The sequence below is a fragment of the Elephantulus edwardii genome, unplaced genomic scaffold (assembly GCF_000299155.1).
Source record: "Elephantulus edwardii isolate Elephantulus edwardi_28Jun2011 unplaced genomic scaffold, EleEdw1.0 scaffold00072, whole genome shotgun sequence".
Classification (NCBI taxonomy): domain Eukaryota; kingdom Metazoa; phylum Chordata; class Mammalia; order Macroscelidea; family Macroscelididae; genus Elephantulus; species Elephantulus edwardii.
This window is the reverse complement of record NW_006399822.1, coordinates 11,073,795-11,096,063: the sequence shown is the minus strand read 5'-3', so window position 1 is coordinate 11,096,063 and position 22,269 is coordinate 11,073,795. Positions and strand designations below refer to the sequence as shown.

General features: G+C 48.1%; 2 protein-coding genes across 3 annotated transcripts in view; both read right to left on the bottom strand.

The window, feature by feature from the left end:
* The window catches only part of TMEM170A (transmembrane protein 170A), a 21,309-nt gene extending 13,216 nt beyond the window's left edge, over window positions 1-8,093 (bottom strand). Inside the window, exon 1 of one of the 2 annotated variants that reach the window (XM_006888829.1) lies at window positions 7,914-8,093. In XM_006888829.1, the coding sequence (XP_006888891.1) occupies window positions 7,914-8,046 (133 nt within the window). In that variant the 5' untranslated portion in view covers window positions 8,047-8,093. The remainder of the gene's footprint in view (window positions 1-7,913) is intronic. The other variant, XM_006888830.1, reaches the window with a different exon arrangement.
* A 5,310-nt stretch (window positions 8,094-13,403) lies between these two features.
* Window positions 13,404-14,601, bottom strand: CHST6 (carbohydrate (N-acetylglucosamine 6-O) sulfotransferase 6). The gene has a single exon (XM_006888828.1). It carries the CDS (start codon window positions 14,598-14,600, stop codon window positions 13,404-13,406), a length of 1,197 nt encoding a protein of 398 aa, XP_006888890.1. The 5' UTR covers window position 14,601.
* Window positions 14,602-22,269: the final 7,668 nt, after the last annotated feature.

The window sequence follows — 22,269 nt, the reverse complement described above, 5'->3', positions numbered from 1 at the left end:
TTACACTGTGGTAGGCCAACCTACACCCTAATCACTTAAACCTGTCAATCTGTTACTTTACATAACCAACGGAACTTTGCAAATAAAAAAGTATTTTTTAAAAAGGAATCTGCAGGCATGATTGAGGATTTTAAGAGTAGATCAGGATGGGATCAATGTGATTATAAGGGTCCTTATAAAAGGGACAGCTTTGTGGGTAGAGTGGGACTGCCAACCCAAGACAGGCGGTTTGAATCTATAGCCCCTCTGTGGGGAAAAGACAGGCACTCTCCTGTACCATTTACAGCCTCTGGCAACACCCTGGAGGGTCTACTATCTGTCTGTTCCAATGTGATAGTGATGATATTGTTGCTTATAAGGGAAGAGAGTGGCTTATGTGTTGTTGGACTGCTAACCAGTAAGTCACGGCTCAAGTTTCCAAGCTGCTACACGGGAGAAAGATGGGGTATCTCCTCCAGCAAAGTATCCAAGGCTTCAGAAACCTGATGGAGGGGCGCTATGAATCGGCATCAACGTGGTGACAGGAGACTTACAAAAGGGAGAAGCAGGAAGGTCAAAGTAAGAGAGGTTTGAAGATGCTATAGTGAAGATGACAAGTTAAAGAATGCAAGTGGCTTCTGGAAGCTGGAAAAGGCAAAGAAGTGGATTCCGTCCCCCAAGAGGTTCCAGAAGAAACACAGCTTGCAAGGCAATCCTGCTTTTTAAAAGCCGAGGAAAGACTCATCGAAGGAACTCTTTAGTGGAGCAGGGTCCAGATTGAAAAGTTTGAATTTGGGGAGCTCTGGTGGCCTAGTGGCAAGAAGCTGTACTGCAATCCCAGAGGTACATGGTTCAAATCCACCAGATGCTCTGCCGGAGAAGGAGGGACAATTTTCTCCTGTACCTGTCAGATCTGATTTGACAGTATGCACAAGAAATAATAATAAAAAAAAAAAGAAAGAGAAAAGTTTGAATTTACAGGTTGCTCCTCAGGAGAAAAATAAGGCAGTATGCTCCTGTTGAGACTTAAAGTCCAATGAATGACGTAGATGGGGTTTTTGTTGTTGTGTTTGGTTTTTTTTTAAATCCACTTGGAACATGTGACCTCCAGAATCTGCTGTTGTTATTATTAGGTGCAGCCAAGTCGGATATGACTCACAGTGACCTTCCTGAACTCAGAGTTTAACTCTACTGGCCTATCCTGGGACGTCCTTATCATCCCCAACGCACCTGAGCTCACTGCTGCTCGTTGAGGGTCTTCCTTTCCTTTGCTGACCTTCCACCATTCCAAGCACTGACACTCTCCAAGGAAGGGCCTCTCCTAAAAACATGCCCCAAGTGTGTGAGATGAAGCCGAGCTCACCATCCTCGTCTCTTAGGCGCACTCTTGTTGCACTTTCTCCAAGACATAACCTGTTTGTTGCCTTGGCAGCCCGTGAGATATTCAGTATTCTCCAACACCACTCAAAGGTTAGACAATAAATATATGCTGTGTTAAGTCACTAAGCTTGCGATTAATCATTCTAGCGATCACAGGACACTTCCACAAGCACTAATAGCTCACTGACTCATTAATCAAAAATATACTTAGTACATTCCTTATGCCAGGCTCACCAATGATAACCAAATGATAACAAATCTCTGGCCTTGAGGAGCTTATTGTTGTTGCTGGGTACAGCTGAGTTAGACCCGACTCAGAGCTGTCACTCCAAATGGGTTTTCAGAGGCTGTAAAGCCCACAGAAGGAGAATGTGCATCTTTCTCCAGCGGAGCAGATGGTGGATTCAAACCATATGCCTTTGGTTTGGCAGTACAAGTTTTAACCACTAACGTTCTCTTTCGTGAAGCTTAGGGCTTTAAGAAAATATTTTTTAGAACGTACAAACAGAAAAGCCAGGTAGAGAACAGGTCTGAGTAAGTTCTGAATTGACAGTCTGTAACTGCTGGATCCTGGGTCCGAACCTCTGCACAGGGTCACCCAAATCCCAAGGAGGCTGGAAGGCTAAACTGGCCCCAAACCAGCCTGCAGCAATGGAAGAGCCCAACCCAAGTGGACACTGTGAGACTCATTACTCAGCCGTCTTCCAGCTGTCCCTCTGCCTTGAACTTACTGTCGTGGATTCAACTGTGTCCCACTCCCAAAAAAACCACGTGCCAGCTCGCCGGGCCACGATCCTCAGTGCTGTTGACATCCATGTAATAATGAGATCAGCCAACCAGCTGTAAAGGGACTGGTGGTGTTTGGTGCCACTGAGGAAAGGGACCAGGGTTGAGAAAGAACAGTCCTACTCAGGTCACAGCCCTGAGGGAAGGGAAGCAGCACTTCCCTGGGGTGTAGCCTACATTCTCAACCACTCAATGATAAAAGAGGGAAGAAAGCAGAGAGGGGACTTCATTATGACCAGAAAAATCAAGAGTGGAACATGCCCGTAGGACTCTGGTTCCTACATAGGGCCTCCCTTACCCAAGCGATGACTAGCGCCGAGCCTCGTGGAGATCTCCGAGGCTGCTGGGCCCATGGGTGCTAACAGGAGATAGGATCCCCCTCCAAGGCTGGCAGAGAAAGCAAGTCTTCTCCTAGATGTGGTGGTTGTTGTGTGCCCTTGACTCAGAACCATCCCACAGCTGACCCTCCAGCGGGTTTTCAGAAGCAGTAAAACTATTAAACTTATGACTTGTCGTTGTACAGTGCAAAGGCATTCAAGACTGATGGGAAAGCGGAAAAATAAAACAAACAAACAAACAAAACCACACACAACCAGAAACAGTAAAACTACATGGGAGGAAACTGCCCACCTTTCTCCCACAGGGCAGCTGGTAGATTCAAGCCATGTGCCTTCGGGTTGGCAGTTCAGGTCCTTATCACTATGTCACCAGACCTTCTCCTAGAGGTAGCCCTCCAAATTTGGATTCCTAGCCACTTAACCCGTGAAACACTAGCTTTGTTTATTAAAGCCACTCCTCGTGCCTAGTTCAGTACTAGTTATCTAAGGCAAGAAGCCCTCCTCTGGTAAAAAGTGCTTTCTTTATACATCGGGCTGCTGACCAAATAGGTGGCAATTTGAATCCACCAGCTGCTCCAGAGGAGAGATGCACAGTCTCCTCTTCAAAAGGTTTACAGCCTTGCAAACCCAGCGGAGGGTCAGCACGACTCAGAAGGGCTCAATGGCAGTGGGTCTGGCGTGCATGTGTGTGTGTGTGTGTGTGTGTGTACCATCAAATAAGATCTGACTGGTACAGGAGGAGACTGCCCCTCCTTCCCCGGCAGAGCATCTGGTGGATTCGAACCGTGCGCCTCTGGGATTGAGGGTCTGGCTTTTGAGTGACACTAACCATCCAACAACTGGCCCGTGTGTGTGAAGCCAGGGCTCTCACTGCCCACACAGGTCCTCCCAGGGACTGGAGTCCTAGCCAGTTCTGCAACTCGATGCTGGCTGCCTTGATGCTAATCACCCAGCAGGTTGCATCTCTTCCCACTAAGTGTTTCCAGGTGCCACAGGTGCCAAATTCCTCCTCCCTGCCAGGTGACCCACGCATCCCCTCCCCAACAAGGATGGCTTGTCATCAGTACGACCTGTGGCGGGCCACCTCTCTCTCTACTACAGCCTGGACACTCTCTCATCCCTGGGTTCTGAGTGCTCTGGCCTCCCTCACCCCAGTGGTATCTCAGTCTGTCTTGATTTGTCCTTCCGTCTAGTCTTCACGCAAACCCACAGGAAGCCTTCTAAAAACATCAGTCGTGCAACAATGCAAAAAAGGTTAAAAGAAAACATTTTCAATGTTAAAAAAATAGTGAGTCAGTGCTAATGGATTCTAGGGGTTTTGTTGGGGTGCTAAAAATATTCTAAAATTGACTGTGGTGTGGTTACACAACATTGTGAATATACACTGTGAACCAATGAATCACACGGGCTTCAAAAAAGTTGGATCATGTCTCCTTTCCTCAGCACCCTCCAATGTCGCTCCAGGAGTTGCCCTTCTGGGTCCCTTCCCCCGCGGCTCACACTGTCCCCTCAAGTCACAGAAGCCACTTTGCTGTTTCTGTCCCAGGACCTCTGGATGTACCACTCCCTTGTCTTCCTTCTGAGCTGCATGGCCTGTTCCTCACTTCCTTTAGACTTCTGCTCCAGTGTCACCATCACAACTGACTCTCCTATCACCACATGCAAAAGGGTATTCCATCCCAAACACGTACTTCTGACTACAGCTCCTTTATCCCATCCAGGGCACACCAACTGTTCCATTCTAACCTTCGGTTTATTTTCTCTCTCTCCCTGTTAGCACAAAGGTCCCACGCAGCAACAGGGCTTGTGGTTTTCATTACCTCCCTACAACATCTTTACTTCCTGCCTGGAACATCCCTGGCACCTAAGAAATACTGAGTAAATACATGGTGACAAGTGTTGTCCCTTCTTGAGCCTGCAATGGGGGACAACCAAAAACACAGGTTTAACTCTCAGAAGATATATTTTCGACATTGACTTTACTGAAAATCCTAACTTCTTCTTTTAAAAAAAAATTTTTTATTATTATTAATATTTATGTGTGTAGTGTCAAATCGGGTCTGACTGGTACAGCAGGCCATTATTCCTCCTTCAGTAGAGCATCTGGTGGATTTGAACTGTGCACCTCTGGGATTGCAGTACAGCTTCTTGCCACTAGGCCACCAGAGCTTGCTTCAAAAATCCTAACTTCTAAATGGAAGGTTCTATATAAGAAAAATATTTGCCTTTCTTGGCATTCAGACTTGTTAAGAATGTCAACAACAACAAAAAAGAAATGTCAACAAAAAAAAGAAATCAGACTAATTTAGAACGAGATGTTTAAGTTGCCTAGTGCTGCTGTAATAGAAATACAAGTGGGTGGTTTTATTAAACAAAAATGTATTCTCTCAAAAAACGTCTGAATTCAGGACAGACTCTGGGGGAAGATTCACATCTGGTTCCCTGGAGCTCCCCAGGTGGTCTGGCATCAGCCTTCTCTCATCTCTGCTTACTCGTTTCATCTTTTTTATCTCAGAAAAGAAGAACTTGAATGACTAATCTCATTAACAAAGACAACTTATTTCCAAACAGAATTGTAACCACAATGAGAGAAGTTAGGATTTAGATGATACTTTGTGGAGGGACACAATTCATGATAGAGTATTAGGCTTAATTGCAAACATAGCTTTAAAAAGGTCCAAAAGATCAATTCAAAGCTTCCTGGGAGCACTAACCACAGGCTATTTCAGCAATGAATTTTTTTTCCCAGAACAAATTGGCATAAAGTATAAGCAACCTTTTTATGGGGGCAAAATGAATTGTGCTAGGTAGAGGTCAGCGAACAGAATTCACGTTAAGGAGACTTTGATGCTTCAAACATGAATAAACTCCATATCCCCATTAGGCTCCCGGTGAGAAAAGATAAGAACATTATGTTTATCCACATTAGGTCAAAGGTTATGTCTCCCACATGTTTATATCCCACCCCAGAGTCTGAGCTTGATCCACACCCTGAAATTATGTATTCATAAACTCAAGTACATGCTTCAGCTTAACGTTTTCAGGTCAATTTCAGAAAGCAAAACAATCTCTATGCCATTGATCTTCTACTATGTTGTTTCAAAAGTTTCTCCCCAAATCCATTTTGTCCTTTTAAAGAGAGAGAGAAGGGAAAAAAATCCACTCAAGTCCAGACACACAGCTCTGGAGGCCGCTACAGAGCTGCACTAACCCAAAGGCCGCAGGTGTCTTGTGGTTCAATTCACCAGATGGATTCTCCCCTCGTGTGCGATGTACAACCTCAGAAACCCAAGGGAGGGTCAGCTATGAGGTGGTTCCAGCAATAGTGCAGTCAAGGCCAGACATGCGCGAAATATCAGCCTGATTACTTACTAATTATGAAAGGACTAAGGCATCTTTTCAATGGAGGATCTGGTAGACAGTCTTCACCAAATGATCAAAACTCAGCATTAACTAACTAACATTAAGAGAATAAAAATGGACATTGAATGTCTCCCGATGTGATAAGCTGGGACAGTATCACCTATGGAGTATTCTGAGGGTGAAGAAACTATCAGAGGAACCCAGATTGTGGGATATTCTCTAAAACAATTAACCTGAATGTAAAAAAAAACATTTCTCAAGAAACCAAAACAAAGATGGGACAACACAACTAAAGACAGATAAAATCCCTGATTATATCTTGGAATCATTAAAAAAAAAAAAAGCTGCCATGAAATAGTATTTAGACACCCGGGGAAGTTTAAGACCTGTACATCAATTATTCAATCAATGTGAAATTGCTTGGGTGTGATACGGTTTTGTGGTTATGATAAAAATGTCTTTCTCTCAGAAGATACATGCTCAGAAGTAGAGGTCAAGTTCCTTGGCATCAGTAAGTTTCAAATGGTTCTACAAAAACAAATACATATGCATACAGATATGGATCTGTCTATACACACACACACACACACACACACACACATTTAGAGAGAGAAAGCAAAAGTGTCAAAATAGCAATGTTACTATTTAGAGGGTGTATCAGGTATTCACTCAAATTTTTGGTGGGTCTGATGTTTTCCAAAATAACAGGAAGGAGGGGCACAAGATTAATATGGCCCAGGTCTACATAATGTCAGTTTCAGCAAACGTCATTCTAGGATCTTTTCGAGAAAAACTTGAACCACCAGACGCTCATTGCAAAACTACCATTGGTACCTGCCCCAGTACTGGTGTTAGCCACTCTCCAGGTAGCCCCAGGCACAACTAATGTTAACACTGTTCTGTCCTGTTCATCCCCACCCCACGGTTTGCTGCTACTGTTGTGATGCTAAGGGTTTCTTCCACTGGCTGATGTCCGGAAGAGAACTGACAAGCCCTTCTTCGTCTGAAAACTGCTGCGACAGCAAGGGACAAGGCTCCACACGGAGTGGTTGCACTGACCAGGAATCCTGGTCTCTTGTACGGAAGGTAAGAATTATGCCACAGAGAACTACCTTATCAGCTTGTTGTTCACCAAGTTGTAGGAGAGAAGAGCCAAGCAGGTGACACCCAGGCGGTCCCTGGTGTCCACTGAACGGCGCCTGGCAGTCGCTGCCCAGTGGCGGAGAAATCACAGGTGCCTTGTTTAGGGCTCCAGTCAGTAACCCTATCCTTCTCTTTCATCGTCTCGAGCCTGAGTTCTCTTCCTGTTCGCTGAGTCGAGATATTTGTCAACTTTGCTGCAAATGCAGCAAATTCTTGTCTTGCAAGTCTGCCTGAAGAACTGTGAGTTCCCCCCCCCACCCCGCCCCGGTCTTTTATTAATCTTCCCAGGTAACTTTCCGAGCACTGACATGGTTCTAGTTATGATGTCTCAAACCCCTTAATAAATACAGAGTTGACAGCCTCTCAGGGCGACAGGGAGGGCTGGGTCAGAGATGAAAGATGTGTGGGTGGGGGCCACCCCGCAACAGGTCTCAAAGGGATTCCTAGAAAGAGAAGCGGGGAGAGTGGGCGGGTCCTGGCGGAGTCTAGAGCCCCAGAGCCCGGGGTTCTCACTTGTCCCTCGACTTCCGCACTGAGAAACAGAAAGGCCGTCGTGCACGACCCAATAGGCGTTCCCTCCGCCGCCATAAGCACCCCGAACAAGGCGGGGACCAGGCGCCTCCCAGGCTCCGCGAGGTTCAGCTTTGAACCCGGGACCCTGGGTTTCTCCAAAGGGCACGGAACCCGTCTCGATTACGAGGGTCCACCCTGCGACCTCTCCTACACCTCGCCTCCATCGCCGGCGGAGGGGCAGCCCGGAGAGGAAGTGACCGCAGGACCCTCCCACTCCCCCGCAGACGCGGCAGAAACCACCCAGCAGGCCGGCCGGGCGGAGGGGGTCAGGGCAACCCCGCACCCCAGCCCGACGCAGCCGGGGTTGAGAGCGCGAGGCGCGCAGTGCGCAGGCGCGGGGCGTGCCGGTACCTGGGAAGGAGCAGAGCGAAGTGGAGTTGGGGCACAGGGTCCCGTTGCCCACCCGAGGCACCACCTTTAAGCTGAGGATCTGTTGTAGGAGCCCGGCTGACCCCCCGCTGCCGCCGCTCCCCTCGTGCTCCATCTCGCCGCCATCCACGGCGGAAAAGTGAAGGGTGAGCAACGGAAGCGCCGCAGGAGCTCACGCTCCTTCAGCGACCACTACTATCCCCGCGCCTCGGCCACCACGGCCTCTCCGCCGCGGCCCTCTTCGCCGTCCCACCCCAACGGCGCTGCCAAGTGATGGCTCCTCCCTCCAATCACTGGGCGCAGCAGATGGCGGGGGGCGGGGCGAACGTCCTTCCCGCCCCTCACGTTGCGTACGCGTGTTCCGCTCCCTCTGAGGCTCGTCTGCTCCAGCAGGGGGCGTCCGGCTCTGCCCCTTTGCTCTCTATGGTGCGACCTGTGAGGGAGATGGACAGCACACCTCCCGCTAGTCCAGCGATGTAGCTTTAAAACGCAATTTACCACTTAGCCACCAGAGCTCCCATACTGCATTTAAGAGCTAAGATTAATTAGCTGAGATCACAAAACAAGTGGCCAAAAATGGGGATTTGAATGGAGGTATTCTTTCCAGGGACCACGTGGCTAACCCCCAAACACCATATTTTGAAGACAGAAGCCATAACCCAGAAAGAAATTCCAGGCAGGTCACTGAGTTGGTCTACAACCGCTCCACTTGTGGTCCCTTCTCCATCCCCCGGCCCCCACATGGAACAGGCTGGCCAGGCATTCCAGCTGGCCCCGGAAGAAGCAAATTATTTTTCAAAAGTAGTATCTCCAGAGTCTCGGGAAGATTTTGTATTCATAAAACCAAAGCATGCAGCTTTGGTATAGGGACAGAAAGTAAGAAAGTGCTCTTAGAAATTCTATGAGAGACAAAACATCAGGGGCTCTTGGCTTGTGCATAATTAGGGCAGTCTGTAAGTGGAAACTTAACCCCATATGAAATCTTGACATGAGTCTAGACCCCCAAGAAGCTGCCCTCCCAAGGAGTCCCTTTACCCTTCCTGCTGTCTTGGTCCATATACCTCAAGGACGACATTCTTTTTCTCAGGTCTGGCTAAGCAAGACATCTTGTCTATTCCCAAAGGGTCTTTGTCATTATGTAAAGAGTCTTGAGAGACATGGCTATCTAAAGCTTTACAGTGAACTTCCTTCCAGAAATAGAAATGACTGGGGAAGATTCAGTTGCCAGAAAAATTGTCCTTTCTACTGCCCTGGAACCACCCTGTAATAGACTGAATAACATGTACTTTTGACCAATCATGTCACCTCATGTATATATGGCTCTATTGCTGCCAAGATTCTTACTTGAAGGTAACTTTAATAACTTTCCTGATGTTCTTTTCAGCCGGTTATGCATTTTGTGACCTTTAGCTTCTGATCAACAATGTAAGGACATATCCTGTGTTTGCGGTCTGGTGGGAAGGTCCCTTTCACCCTGTGACAACGGCGGTTTTCCTGACTGTTTGTATCCCTCAGTGGCGATCAAATACTTTTCATGCCCTGGAATGTTACTCGATGACAAAAAGAAAACGGTAAGTTCCAAAGTTTACAACGTAATAGATGAACTAGCAAGTTGAGGACCTCAATTTTTAATCTTTTTTTTGTCAAGGATCTCAGTTTTAAAGGCAATTGTAAAATGGCAGAAAAGGGCAGAGCAAAACATGTGAGAAAGAGGATTGGACCAGAGTTGTTGGGTTTAGTCTGGGTTGGGTTTTTTTTTTTCTGAATCAGAGTTTTGACATGTAACAGGAATTTCAGGGTAAAAAAAGGGAGTAGAAGAGGCAAAAAAGAAATTTTAAAAGAAACATGAAGAGAAAGTTGTCTGCTGGTCACTGTCCAGCTTATCTCATTAATGAAAAAAAGAAAAAAAGCAAAAAAGAACAGAGCAGTCTGCCTCGGAGGAAGTGTAACCAGAGTGTTCCTTGGAGACAAAACCTTGTCTCACATACTTCGGGCATGTTCTCTGGAGGAGCCCAGTCCTTGGGAAAAGACTTGATGCTGGGAAAGGTGGAGAGTCTGAGGGAGAGGCAGACCCTCAGGAGGGTCACACAGTGAAACATGGGCTTGAACTTGACAGGAATGTGCGGATGGTGCAGGATAGGGCAGGGTTTGATCTGTTGTTTACAGGGTCACTGTGAGTCGGCCAGAGGATACCTGGTGACACCACCACTTACTAGAGAAAATGACTGGGAGGGAATAACCAAGAATAAAGAAAGCTCAAAATGGTGACTTTTATGGTATGTGCATTTACTTCTCTTCTTGAAAGCTGGGTAAATGTGCCAAGTCAAAGGAGTCAAAAAAGGAAAGAATGTATGCGGAAACCTTCCAAAGTCAGCGCCTGTGTGAGGCAGGAGCCTGCCAGAGAGGGCAAGCATTTCCCACCAAAACAAGTGATTTGTTCTAAACCTGGAACAAACCCATCTCTGTGGGTCTACTTTCAGCCAAATAATAGACAAGCCTGTAAACTGATCCATAGCACAGGTAGGCACTCACCCAGAAAGAAGCATTTGCTCGAAGATAAAACTCAGGAGGTAGGAAGTGGTAGAATAGAAGGGTTAATAGAAGTGAGAGATCACAGGGTCCAAGTGGGAAGAATGTGGTTACTTGTGGGTATTGCCGTGAATGTTATACGACAATTTGTACAGGAATGGTTGAATGGAAAACCAATTCGTTTCATTAACTTTCCCTCAAATCACAATAAATTTTTTTTTAATGAAGCAAAAAAGTAAAGTGACTGAGAAGTGCTAACACTACACTCTGGTAAAGGTAGAAAACAAAAGGTGAGACTCAAAAAAAAAGGCAGTCCTGTTGAGTTCTGGCTCTCACACAGCTCACTATGTCATTCCATTTCCGTGAAAACTTAGAAAAACCAAATGCCTGCTGTTGAGTCAGTGATATGTCTTATCAACCCTCCCAAGGGAGCTCTCGTGGCTTAGTGGTAAGGAGCTACACGACCAACTCAAAATCTCACGGCTCGAATCCTCCACTCCTTTGGCAAAAAGATGGGCCGTTTCCTCCCATGTGATTTACTGCCTCTCATCCTTCTCTTAGGCACTTACTTCCCTTCCTCATTCCCTTTTTCTTTCTAAAAATTGCTGTTGTATCCAGGGACCCAAGTCTCATGTGATTTACAGCCTCTGGCAACCTGCTGGAGACTCAGCTGAGTCAGTTCTGACTCAATGGTACACAACCACCACTACCACCACAACAATGGGTTTCTGAGACTGTAACTTACATCAACCCTCCCAGTCTTCGTTTCCAAGACTACCCATCTTTCTCTTTCACTGTGGATGCAAACCACCAATGATCTTTTGGTACAAAGTACAGTGCACATATATTCTACACCACCAGAAACGTCCAGAAAAAGACAAGTCTTTAGTGACTGAAAGGAGGTTACTGGTTGTCTGGAGTTGAGGGTGACTATAAAGGGGACTGAGGGGTCACCTGGGACTGATGGAAAGATTCTAATACTGGATTTCGAGAGATGGTTGCGACTTTGTAAATTTATTAAAAATCATTAACCTGTACACCTAAAACAAGTGAATTTTATAGCATATAAACTATACCTTAAGAGTATTTATAGGTGCATGGTTTGAATCCACCAGATGTCCCTCTGGAGAAGGAGGGGCAATCTCCTCCTGTGCCAGTCAGATCCGATTGGACAGCACACAACGAGAAAAAAAAGTTTATTTTTTTTTTAAATGACAGCCTGCTAACCGAATTTTGGTTCAGGCTAATGAAGAGTGTCTGAAAAGACATTTTAAACATTAACAACTGTAGCAGTCAACTTGGCTTCATACTGTTATACATAACTTTCCAAGCCGCTTCACTTGGCTTGGGGCAGGGGGAGTGGTGTATAAGACATTGAAAAGATGGCCAAGAGACTGAATTATTGAAGTGGAAACTTTCTGCTATGCTGTTGAAGTTAAAGAATGTTCCGTGACTGACAGATTTTCCAGTGGGTCTGGACTTCTTGGCAGCGTCTCAGATTCTGTAGGGTTTTGTGGGCAGGCGACGGAGCTATTAGTGTGGGTGACAATCTTTTTCCATCATTATGCTTTATCCAAGGCAAGCTCTGGGAATAAATGATGCTGGTTAAAAAGCAAAAAGAAATCATCTGTAAAGAAGTGAAACACAAGAGCGATGAGGAGAAAGAAGCTGTGCAATCAAACCTCCAGTGTTTGTAAGGGGGACATTTTTCTTTTTGAATGCTGATTTCTGATTAAGGAACCTTGTGAACTGGGATCCTAAAAGCTTGTTAGCAGCTGCCTAGGATGTAACTGTTTGCTTTTCCCCATCCAGAGAAGGGAAGAACCTCAGAGATCCAAGGAAATAATTGGTCCCGAGGACTCATGGACTAGAAGCCTTCTCCCCTCCTCATCGTCATCTTCCAGGCCAATGTAGAACCCCCTCTGGATGCTGTGCTCTGGCTATCATCCCCCCCTCCAGACCTCCCTACTACAACCTTGGCGGCCAGCTATTCTCTAGAGCATACAAGCCAGTAACCAAATGTATGTAGCCAATTCCAATTCATGGGGATTTGCTTGAGTGTCAGAGACTATGGTCCTTAGGGTTTTCAATGGCTGATTTTTCTGGCAGTAGATTGCCAGGCCTTTCTTCCAAGGCACCTCCAGGTGGGTTACAAGATGCTCCCATCTTCCCTTGAGCATAAAAGCATGTTAAGTGTGCCCCATCCATTCCACAGCAAAGGGATCTGAGCAAATTCAGGGGAAAGGGACCCTTCTTTGTCCAGCAGATGACCACAAGCCAGATTCGTCACCCTTCTCACTGCAGCCTCTAAGGAAATCCCTTTTTACTTTCCCCTTCACTTCTGAGCTTTGCTGGTGAAATCTTGCAGGTTGTCGATTCTGATATGAATCAGGTGACTGGCTGTTTATTTACACAGGTCTGCTCCTTCCTGTCAGACCAAATCAAGGCTCACACTTGGTCAGACCGCCAGGATCCTGGAAGGTGGGACAGAGAAATCTAACACGAGCCCACGATACAGGAGAAATCTTGTCTGATGGTTCACCCAAGAGCCAGGTGCTCTGATGAGGGTGCGAGTGGATGTGTGTTGAGGAGAGAGGCATAGACTCCAGCAGTCAAAGACTACAGCCCTATTCACCCCAGAAGGGCCAGGCCCCGCTGTGGAGGAGGCCGCTGTGGATGAGGCAGCTGAGGTCAGCTCACCTGGGCTACTTCCCTGCTCCCAGAGGACTCGCAGGCAGGAGTTTCACTATCCTCGAATCCTATAGGAAAGTGAGTGCCTGAAGACAACCTACAGGAAAACCAGAAGGGGGGGAGAGGGGAGTGTGGGGACTCAGTCTTTTCCTACAGATGGACCCTCAAGTCCGCGCCCCTCTTCTAGTGTCCTGCGCCCTCACCCAAGCTGGCACTGCCACTCCTACTTGTTCCTGGACCTGGTGGGCGCAGCTAAGGTCCAGTGTGCGAACCGGTGGAGGATGCCCAGCTGAAGCTGCTGGGGCCGCGTGGCAGCACCAGGTCCAGGGAGAGGTCACGCTGCTCGTCCTGGGAGAACACAGGCCGGTAGCCCAGCAGCTGCAGGGCGCCTGCGCACAGCTCCTGCACACGGCGGATCTTGGAGAAAGGCAGTGTGTGGCGCCAGGCCTGAGAGACGTTGAGCGCGTCCCGCGACGTTGTCTTGAAGGCTTCCCGGCTTACGCTGGGCCCCGCGCCATGTGTGATGTTGTGGATCCAGGCCTCGAGCTGCGGCGTGAGGCGCAGGCCGGCAAAGGCGTAGAGCGCTCGGATCTCGGGCAGCGGAGCGCGCGCCAGGTCCTCGAAGCGCACCAGGCGGTAGCGGCCCCGCAGGAAGGGCAGCGGCTTGTGCAGAGCGGCCTCGGCGATGCGCACGTGGCTGCGACACACCTCACGCACCACGCGCAGGTCAGGGTCGGCCTCCACCCACGTGCCGTTGGTGCCCAGCACGATACCGTTGTCACGCGCCAGCGCCTTGGCCGTCTGCTCGCGGGAGCGCAGCACAGCGCGGGGGTCGCGCACCAGGTGCACGATGTGCAGGTTGAGCGCGGGGTCGCTGAGCAGCGGGTAGAGCACCTGCAGATTGAAGAAGCGCACTTCCTTGAGCACCACGTGGCTGTAGGAGCGACAGGCCTCCTCTGCCAGCGCGAAGGGCCGCCGAGCGCACAGCGGCTTGCACACCACCTCGCTGCTGATGGCGCCGCGCGGGAAGGCACTGCAGGCCGGCGGCGAGCACAGCGCCCGGCTCACTGCCCACTGGAAGAGGTCCGACAGGTTGCGGCGCCAGGGCAGGTAGGCATCGAACACGGCCATGTCGCACAGGAAGACGGAGCGCACCAGGTCACGCACAGCCATGTGCAGGGCGGGCGCACTGCCCTGGGACAGGGCGGTCCATACGTGCCACGCAGGTTCCATCAGGTAGAAGACATCGGGGTGCTGGCTGAAGAGCTGGCCCACCAAGGACGAGCCTGAGCGCCATGAGGACAGCACCAGCACATGCACACGCTCCTTGCTGTCCTCTGGGGACGGTGGCCGAGGCCATCCCGGCCTGGAGACCAGGAAGAGCAGTAGGCAGGTCTGCGTCAGCAGGAGCGCGGTCACGGCGGTGCTGGAGATGCGAGGCAGCCACATGGCGCCGAGGGCCTGTGAGAGAACAGAGCACTGAGGTCAGGAGAAGGCTGTGGCCACGAAATGAGAGAGATCGATAATTGACACTTGAGATTGACACTTGGGGAGTGGATTCTCAACCAGTATGTACCTCAGCCCACCCCAGGTGCCTGGTTTTTTTGTTTTGTTTTGGTTTTTTTTGTCTGAATCGTTTAAGTATCTGCCCCACATATTAAATTAAACATTGGCCTGGCATAGCAGACATTCAGTAAAATCTGTTGAATGAGTAACCACAGCCCGTCAGGTAAGACTTAAAGAAAGCTTCTCTCAACAGTAAGAGCCATCCCTGAGAACTATGAACACAACCAATGGCCAGTTGGAGCGGCCTAAGGTAATGGAGAAGGACTTTGAGCTTGGTAAGGGAAAGGGTCAGCAAGAAAGAGGAAGGCCCTCTGTGAGACACAGTGGCTGGAACAATGGGCCCAAACTTAGCAATCCTGTGAGGCACAGGACCCAGAGTTTTATTCTACTTTGTATCCAGCTGATAGGAGTTGGAACCAACTCAATGGCTCAACTTAGAACTTTAGGTAACTTAGCTAAACAACCGGAGGCGCATTTTGGCCAATCTAAGAACCTTCAGGCTCCCTCTGGCTGAATCCTGGCTCCGATTCGTCCCTGCCTGTGATCTTAGGGCTCAGGTACATCCCTGCCTGTGATCTTAGACAAGACGTGTTCTCTCCATACAGACTCAGCTTATTCTGCCTCCTAGGACTTCTGCAGTGAGCTTGGTGGGAACATACAAACCCTCTTAACCGGGAACTTGTACTTTTACCTAGTGCACTCGTTTTGTTTTCTTTTAAATAGCAGGTCCAACTTCTGTTATTATAAATAAGAGAGAAAAATCAACCCAGTCAAAACCACGCCAATTCTGGTGGGTTAAGTGTTGGACTTATAATTGAGAAGTCAATGATTTGAATACACCAGTTGCTGCATGAGGGAAAGATGAGACCGTTTGCTTCCATAAAATGTGTAGCCTTGGAAACCTAGCGGGGCAGTTTCAGAAGGATGGACAATCTCCCCCTGTGCAGTTAACTGCCCCTGACAATCCACCGGTGGGTCAAAAATGGGTTGGTCTGACTCAGTGGCACACAACAGCTCAGGGTTGCTAGGAACCAGGACTGACGTAACATCAGCAGTTTGTTTTTAACTGCCATCACCTATAGGGGGTGTTTGTAGCAGAGCCCCGCGGAAGGGAGAGCTAAGTGGAGCCAGAGAAGGGAGAGCAGAGAGCAGAGCTCCTGCCCTGTGACTTGTCCCTTTCTTCGCTGTGGTCACTCACTGCTGCCCTACACTGATCACAAATCTTTGGAGTTTCTGAGGATCTGGAAGAAAAGCCTAGGAAGCAGAGAAAGGCCGAACATGACTCAACTCTCTACCCTTATTCAAATCCTCTCGCTTCAAAGTCAAGTCCTTGTCCAAGTAATGCCTTTTTCCTTAAGAAACATCAAAAAGCAAGCAAAGAAGAGGGAATCTGACTACTATGAAGAAGGAAACACCAGAAGTGGAGAGCATCCTTTGGACCCAGGATCCCTGTACCGAGAACCTCCTAGATCCAAGACACAGACTTCCTGTCTCCAAGCTCTGACGCACCTGAGCCCAGGCAGCTGGCTGCTCTCTCCCATCCCTGGGAGCCCATCCCTTGCAACTGTACAGGGCCCTGATGATCCTGCCCAGACACAGAGCCCCTGGCCAGCTCATCCTCCCCACAGTGGGAAGAGTAACTTGCAACTCCAGCACAAGGTGTTACCTGTGCTCCTGGGAAGCGAGTCTCTCCTTGACTGACTCAGAGTCCAGGAACTGCTGTGTGATTCTGTTACAGATGGAAACTTCTTACACCAGACAGAGTGGTCACACCTGGAAGCTTGCTGATAAGGAGTTTTATGTCCAGCAAGTCGGCCAACTGTCCTGAGGTTCAGAGGGAGGTACTATGGTCTTAATCCCGGTGCAGTCTATCTTCAGGATTGAAATTTATCCCTCCTACCCTCTCCAGGAGGTAGAAACGATTATCGGTTTGTAGGGGGTTCAGAGTTTTGATTACACAGCTAGTAAGGAGCAGAGCACTTGGGTTTCAATCTCAAGTGTAAGACTGTGTGGTCTTAGCCTAAGCTTCTGCAAAATGGAGTCCCTCCATCCTGAAAGCCCAATTCCTCTCTCTTATAAAGAGGCCCTGGTGGTGCAGTGGAGCTCTGGTGGCCTCACAATAAGACACGCAGCTCGAATCTAGCAGCTGTTCTGCACGAGAAAGATGGGCAGTTTCCTCCCATGAGATTTGCAGCCTCGGTGACAGTGACAGAGATGCTGTTTGGAGTGGTTAGCACCCCCTACTGGTGAATCACAGGACAGGTCCTTGGGATTTGGGCACAAAATCCTGCCATCTTCTGCAGAGGACAATTTGTCCCTTTGAGAAATCACTTTGGCTTGCTACTGGGTCTTAGCAGAGACTGAACACCTAACCATGGGCCACAGGTCACTCTACGGCTGGAGCTGCCCCCATCATGAACTGAGTGGTGTCTGATCCAGAGTCATAAGGTTGCATCATTAAATGGAAGTGGTATACACAGGATCAAACTCATTGAAGACCCAGAGGCACTGGTAAGGGGCAAGAAGTGGCCCGAATGCCCATGGTGGTCACTCCTGTCACGTTGTAGTCAGCTCCCAACTGGCACTAAAGGCCTTATGAGGAGTGCCTTAGGGTCAGCTGACTGAAGAAGCATGGTGCACGGTGTTGGCAAATGGCTCTGAGGACATGCTGGTGGCTCTCGGAAGTGGACAGTGGCAGTTCTGCAGTCCATTCCTGGGACCCCTCTGATGGGCAGCTGTGAAAAAAATCCTCCCAGTGGGCAGAACTTCAAGCACTGCACCTGGCCATTCCCTTTGCTTGGAAAGAGAAATGACCAGATATGTGCATTTACCTGCAGATTCATGGGCTGTGGCCAATGGTCTAGTTGGATGGTCAGGAATCTGGAAGGACTGAAACATTGGTGACAAGGAAGTATGGGGAAGAGGTATGTGGACAGACCTCTCGGAACGAGACAAAGAAGTGAAGCTATTAGGGGAGCTCTGGTGGCCTAGTGGCAAGAAGCTGTACTGCAATCCCAAAGGTACATGGTTCGAATCCACCAGAGTCTCTGCTGGGGAAGGAGGGACAATTTCCTCCTGTACCAGTCAGATCTGATTTGACGGTACATGCACAAGAAATAATAAAATAAAATAAAAGAAGTGAAACTATTTGAGTCTCACGTGACTGCTCACCAAAGGGTGACCTCAATAGAGAGGATTTTAACAATTCAAGTGGGTAGGATGCCACGTTCTGGGAAACAACTATCCTCTTGCCCCACCACTCCAGTCACTGCCCAGAGGGCTCATGAGCAAATGAACATGGTGGCAGAGATGGAGGGTATGCATGGGTTCAGCAATGTGGACTTCCACTCACCAAGGTCAGCTTGGCGACAGCCACCGAGTATCCAATCTACCTGCAGTAGAGACCAATACTACTGAATCCTCGGAAAGACACCAGTCCTCAAAGTAATCAAATAAATTGTGGTTGATTGATTACACTGGACTTCTTCCACTGTGAAAAGGGTAAAGTTTGTCCTTACTGGAACACACACTCTAAATACAGATTTGCCTTTCCTGTCTGCAACACTTCAGCCACGACCACCGTCTGTGTGCTTACAGAAAGCTTATGGATGCTCATAGTATTGCACACACTGAGAAGCCACAGCTCAAGGCAATCTCCTTACAGAAAATGAAGAGCAGCAATGGCCTTATGCCCCTGGATTCACTGGTCTTGACTGGCTTGATAGAACCATGGACTGGTCTTCTAAAGACAATATTTCAGCACGAGCTAAGTGGCAGTACCTTGCACTGTTAGAGCAATGTTCTCCAGGATGCTGTATATACTCCAAATAGTGTCCAGTTCAATGCATGGGTCCAGGAATTAAGGGGTGGAAGTGGAAGTGGCAGCACTCACTGTTACCCCTATTGACCCACTTGCAAAATGTTTGCTTTCTATCTTTGCAACCTATACTCTGCAGATCTTGACGTTTTAGTTTCAAAGGAAGGAAACCCTCACCTGGAAACAAAACTGATTGCACTGAACTGGAAGTTATGTCACCCAATCATTTTCGGCTGCTCATGCCTTTGGGACAATAGGTGAAGAAGTGAGTTACTCTATTGTCTGGTGCAACTGATCCTGATGGCCAAGGGAAAGTATAACAAATGGAGCTAAAGGAGAGTATGTCTGGAATACAGGAGATTCCTTGAGTTGTCTTTCAGTATTACCATCCTCTGTGATTGAACTCAATGGAAAACTACAGCCAGCCAATTCCGACATGACTTCTAATGGCCTCGACCTTTCAAGAATGAAGCTTGGCCTCTCCACCAGGCAAAAAACCACAACCAGCCAAGGTGCTTGCTGAAGGTAAAGAGAATGTTGAGTAGATGATGGAATAAGGTGGTTCTGATTAGCAGCTACAACCACATCATCAGGTACAGAATAAAGAATCAGAATTGCTATTTCTTCCTTATATGCAGGCAGTGGCACTAGGGACATCATATCCAATGTCAGATGGATCTTGGCTGAAAGCAGAGAGGACCAGAAAACTGTCTATCTGTGTTTCATTAACTATCAAAAGCATCTGAATAGACCACAACAAATTGTGTCTAACCGTGAGAAGAATGAGAATCCCAGGACACTTAATTGTGCTCATGCAAAATGTATATCAAAAAGCAGTTGTGAGAACAGTGCAAGGAAACACTGCATGGTTCAAAGTGAGGAAAGAGGTGCATCAGGAATGTAACCTGTCTCCACTTTTTCAAACTCTGCGTGGAACAGATCCTTCAGAGGCAGTCCACGTCTGTACAGACTTGTAGCCTTTGATACCACAGAGGCCGTTCTACTCTGTCTACAGGGTTGTTACAATCTGGATGACAGTGGGGCCTCCATCATCCAAAGCAAGCACTTCCTCATTTCTCTCACATGTCTTTCTGCTGAGCATCTTAAAGTTACAGTATTTTCCAGACTCCTGTCTACTTCTTGGCCTGACTGTTAGCTTTCATCTAGTTGGCAATGCACAGTGGAATGAAATGCTACCTAACCTTGTCCCATCCCATGAGTTAGCCTCACAAAGAGTTTTCACTGGCTGAGTGTCACAAGGAAATGACCAGATCTTTTTTCCTAATCTTAGTCTATAATTTTCTTTTTTTTTTAGTGGTAGCATTGCATGAAGAATGGTTTATTTGATGTGGTGTTGGCTTCTATTTCTAGGATTTTGTTGAGAATTTTTGCATGAGGGATTTGATCTATAATGTAATCTATCTTAATTTGGAAGCTCCGCCGAATCCTTTTCATCACAGGGACACACAAGGCTCTGCTGACAGATTGTTTTTTCTTGTCCATAAGGTGCCATGGCCAGGAATCAGATGTAGGTCTCTCATACAGAAGGTAAAAACTCTATTCATATCATCACCGTCCTGGCCAGACAGATGAGAGGAACTATTGTTCTATCTGATTGACAGACAAGAATACGGAGGCACAGGGAGAGAATGGTTCGCCATGGCAGGGGTCAAGCTGGAGCCCAGGAATTCCAGCTCCCTGGACAGCACTCATGTCCAGCTAAGCTCTGTCCACCTGGGCTCAGCGGCACCCTCCTGTCACCAGCCCTTTGCAGCTCTGGCACAGAATCTAAGGGACTGAAATGTAACACCAGCCACAAATCCCAGGCTTGGATTTCTCTCTTTGGCATCAGCTGAAGGCCATCCCTGTTCAGAAGTTTCAATGGCTGGAGAAAAGGATTCCGGATGAGTAAACAGTGGACTCTGAGCATCAAGGGTCAATGGGGCAAAAGAACACAGCTAAGCCTAAACATTCTGCTAGTAAGAAGGATTAAAGGGAGGGAAAGAAATGAGGAGGAAAAAGAAAAAGGCAAGTGAGGAGGAAAGCTCGCCCTCCCAGCAACATCTGTCAGTATTATATACTGGAGGACCAACAAGGGCGATCAACGCGGTGGCTCCAACAATGGACTTACGCAGAAGGCGATGGGGGAGCACAAGTAGGCCGAGCGTTGTTCTGATGCAGAGTATGGAGCTGGAGTCAACTCAATGGCACCGAACAGCCGCAGCAATAGCATGGCAGCCTTGCTTTCCACCTTCGGGGTAAGCCTCACAACAACCCTCAGGGACCTGATGATCATCCCCACTTTACAGGTTAGGAAACAGCCTGGAGAAGATGATGGGATTTACCTGCAGGATCGAGACTGCAGCAGAGTCAAAATTCGAACCCTAGCATTCTTAACTGAGGGAGCTCTAGTGGCCTAGCGGTTAGAAACCGCACTGCAATCCCAAAGGCATGCTGTTCAAACCTGCCAGCGGCTCCCCTGGAGAAACATGGACAATCTCCTCCAGCGCAATTTACTGTCTCTGAAAACCAGCTGAACTGGTCAGCTCCATCCAACTCAGTGGTAAACAACAACAGCTCTTAACTTCACAGTTTCCTCTTAACTACATAATGTCAAATAAGGCTTCAAACCCAAGCGTCCTGGTTGAGACAAGGCTGAGTCCATGAAACAGAATTTTAAAACTTGGGTGAATGAGGGACTCCGGTAGCCTAGTGGTAAGAAGCTGCACTGCAAAGGCACACTGTTTGAATCCACCAGGTGTTCCTCAGGAGAGAGCTGGGCAATCTCCTCCCATGCAATTTACTGCCTTTAAAACTTGCTGGCGGGTAAGCTATGGATTAGTTCCAACTCCACGGTACACAACCACCACAGATTAATAATCAGAATGGGGAACATGATGTGTCAGTTCTCTGCTAAAATCTCACTGTCACTCTCTGCTACCTTGGCTTTGCATCAGGCATCTTCCTGAGCATTTGCCTTCAACCCCAGATAATACTGAATCACAATCTCCATTTGAACAAGATCCTCAGGGCACTGATTGTTATGTATATGTTAGAATTTAATTCTTGATTAGAATATGCATTCTTAATTGTGATTCTTAATGTATATGTGACAGCAGCATCTAACTGTTCTAACAGCATCTAACTTGATTCTTAATGTCTACAGAAGAATCACGAGGGATCTTGTTTAAATGTAGACACTGACCCAGTATACATGGGGTGGTTGTTGTTATGCACCATTGTGTCACAGCCAACTCGCAGCAGACCCTCTAAGCAGGTTTTCAGAGGCAGTAAATCACCTGGGAGTAGATGATCCATCTTTCTCCCTAAGAGCAGCCTGTGGATTTGAACCATGAACCTGTGTTTTGGCAGTGCAACTCCTTATCCTTAAAAAAACACCAGAGCTCCCTTTATATGGGGTGGAAGGCAAGTTTTCAGCAAGGAGGTGAAGTGGAATGCAGTTTGGAGTCCTGATAGCAATCAAATCTTCAATGGCAGAGCTTGAAACCACTGTGCCCTGCTCAGATGGCAGCAAATGCTCCACTTTTAATGTGTAGCGCTCTCCACAGTCGTGGCCACAATCCTGTCTCCCATGCAATGCCCTCCACAGCCGTGGCCACAATCCTGTCTCCCGTGCAATGCCCTCCACAGCCGTGGCCACAATCCTGTCTCCCGTGCAAGGCCCTCCACAGCCGTGGCCACAATCCTGTCTCCCGTGCAAGGCCCTCCACAGCC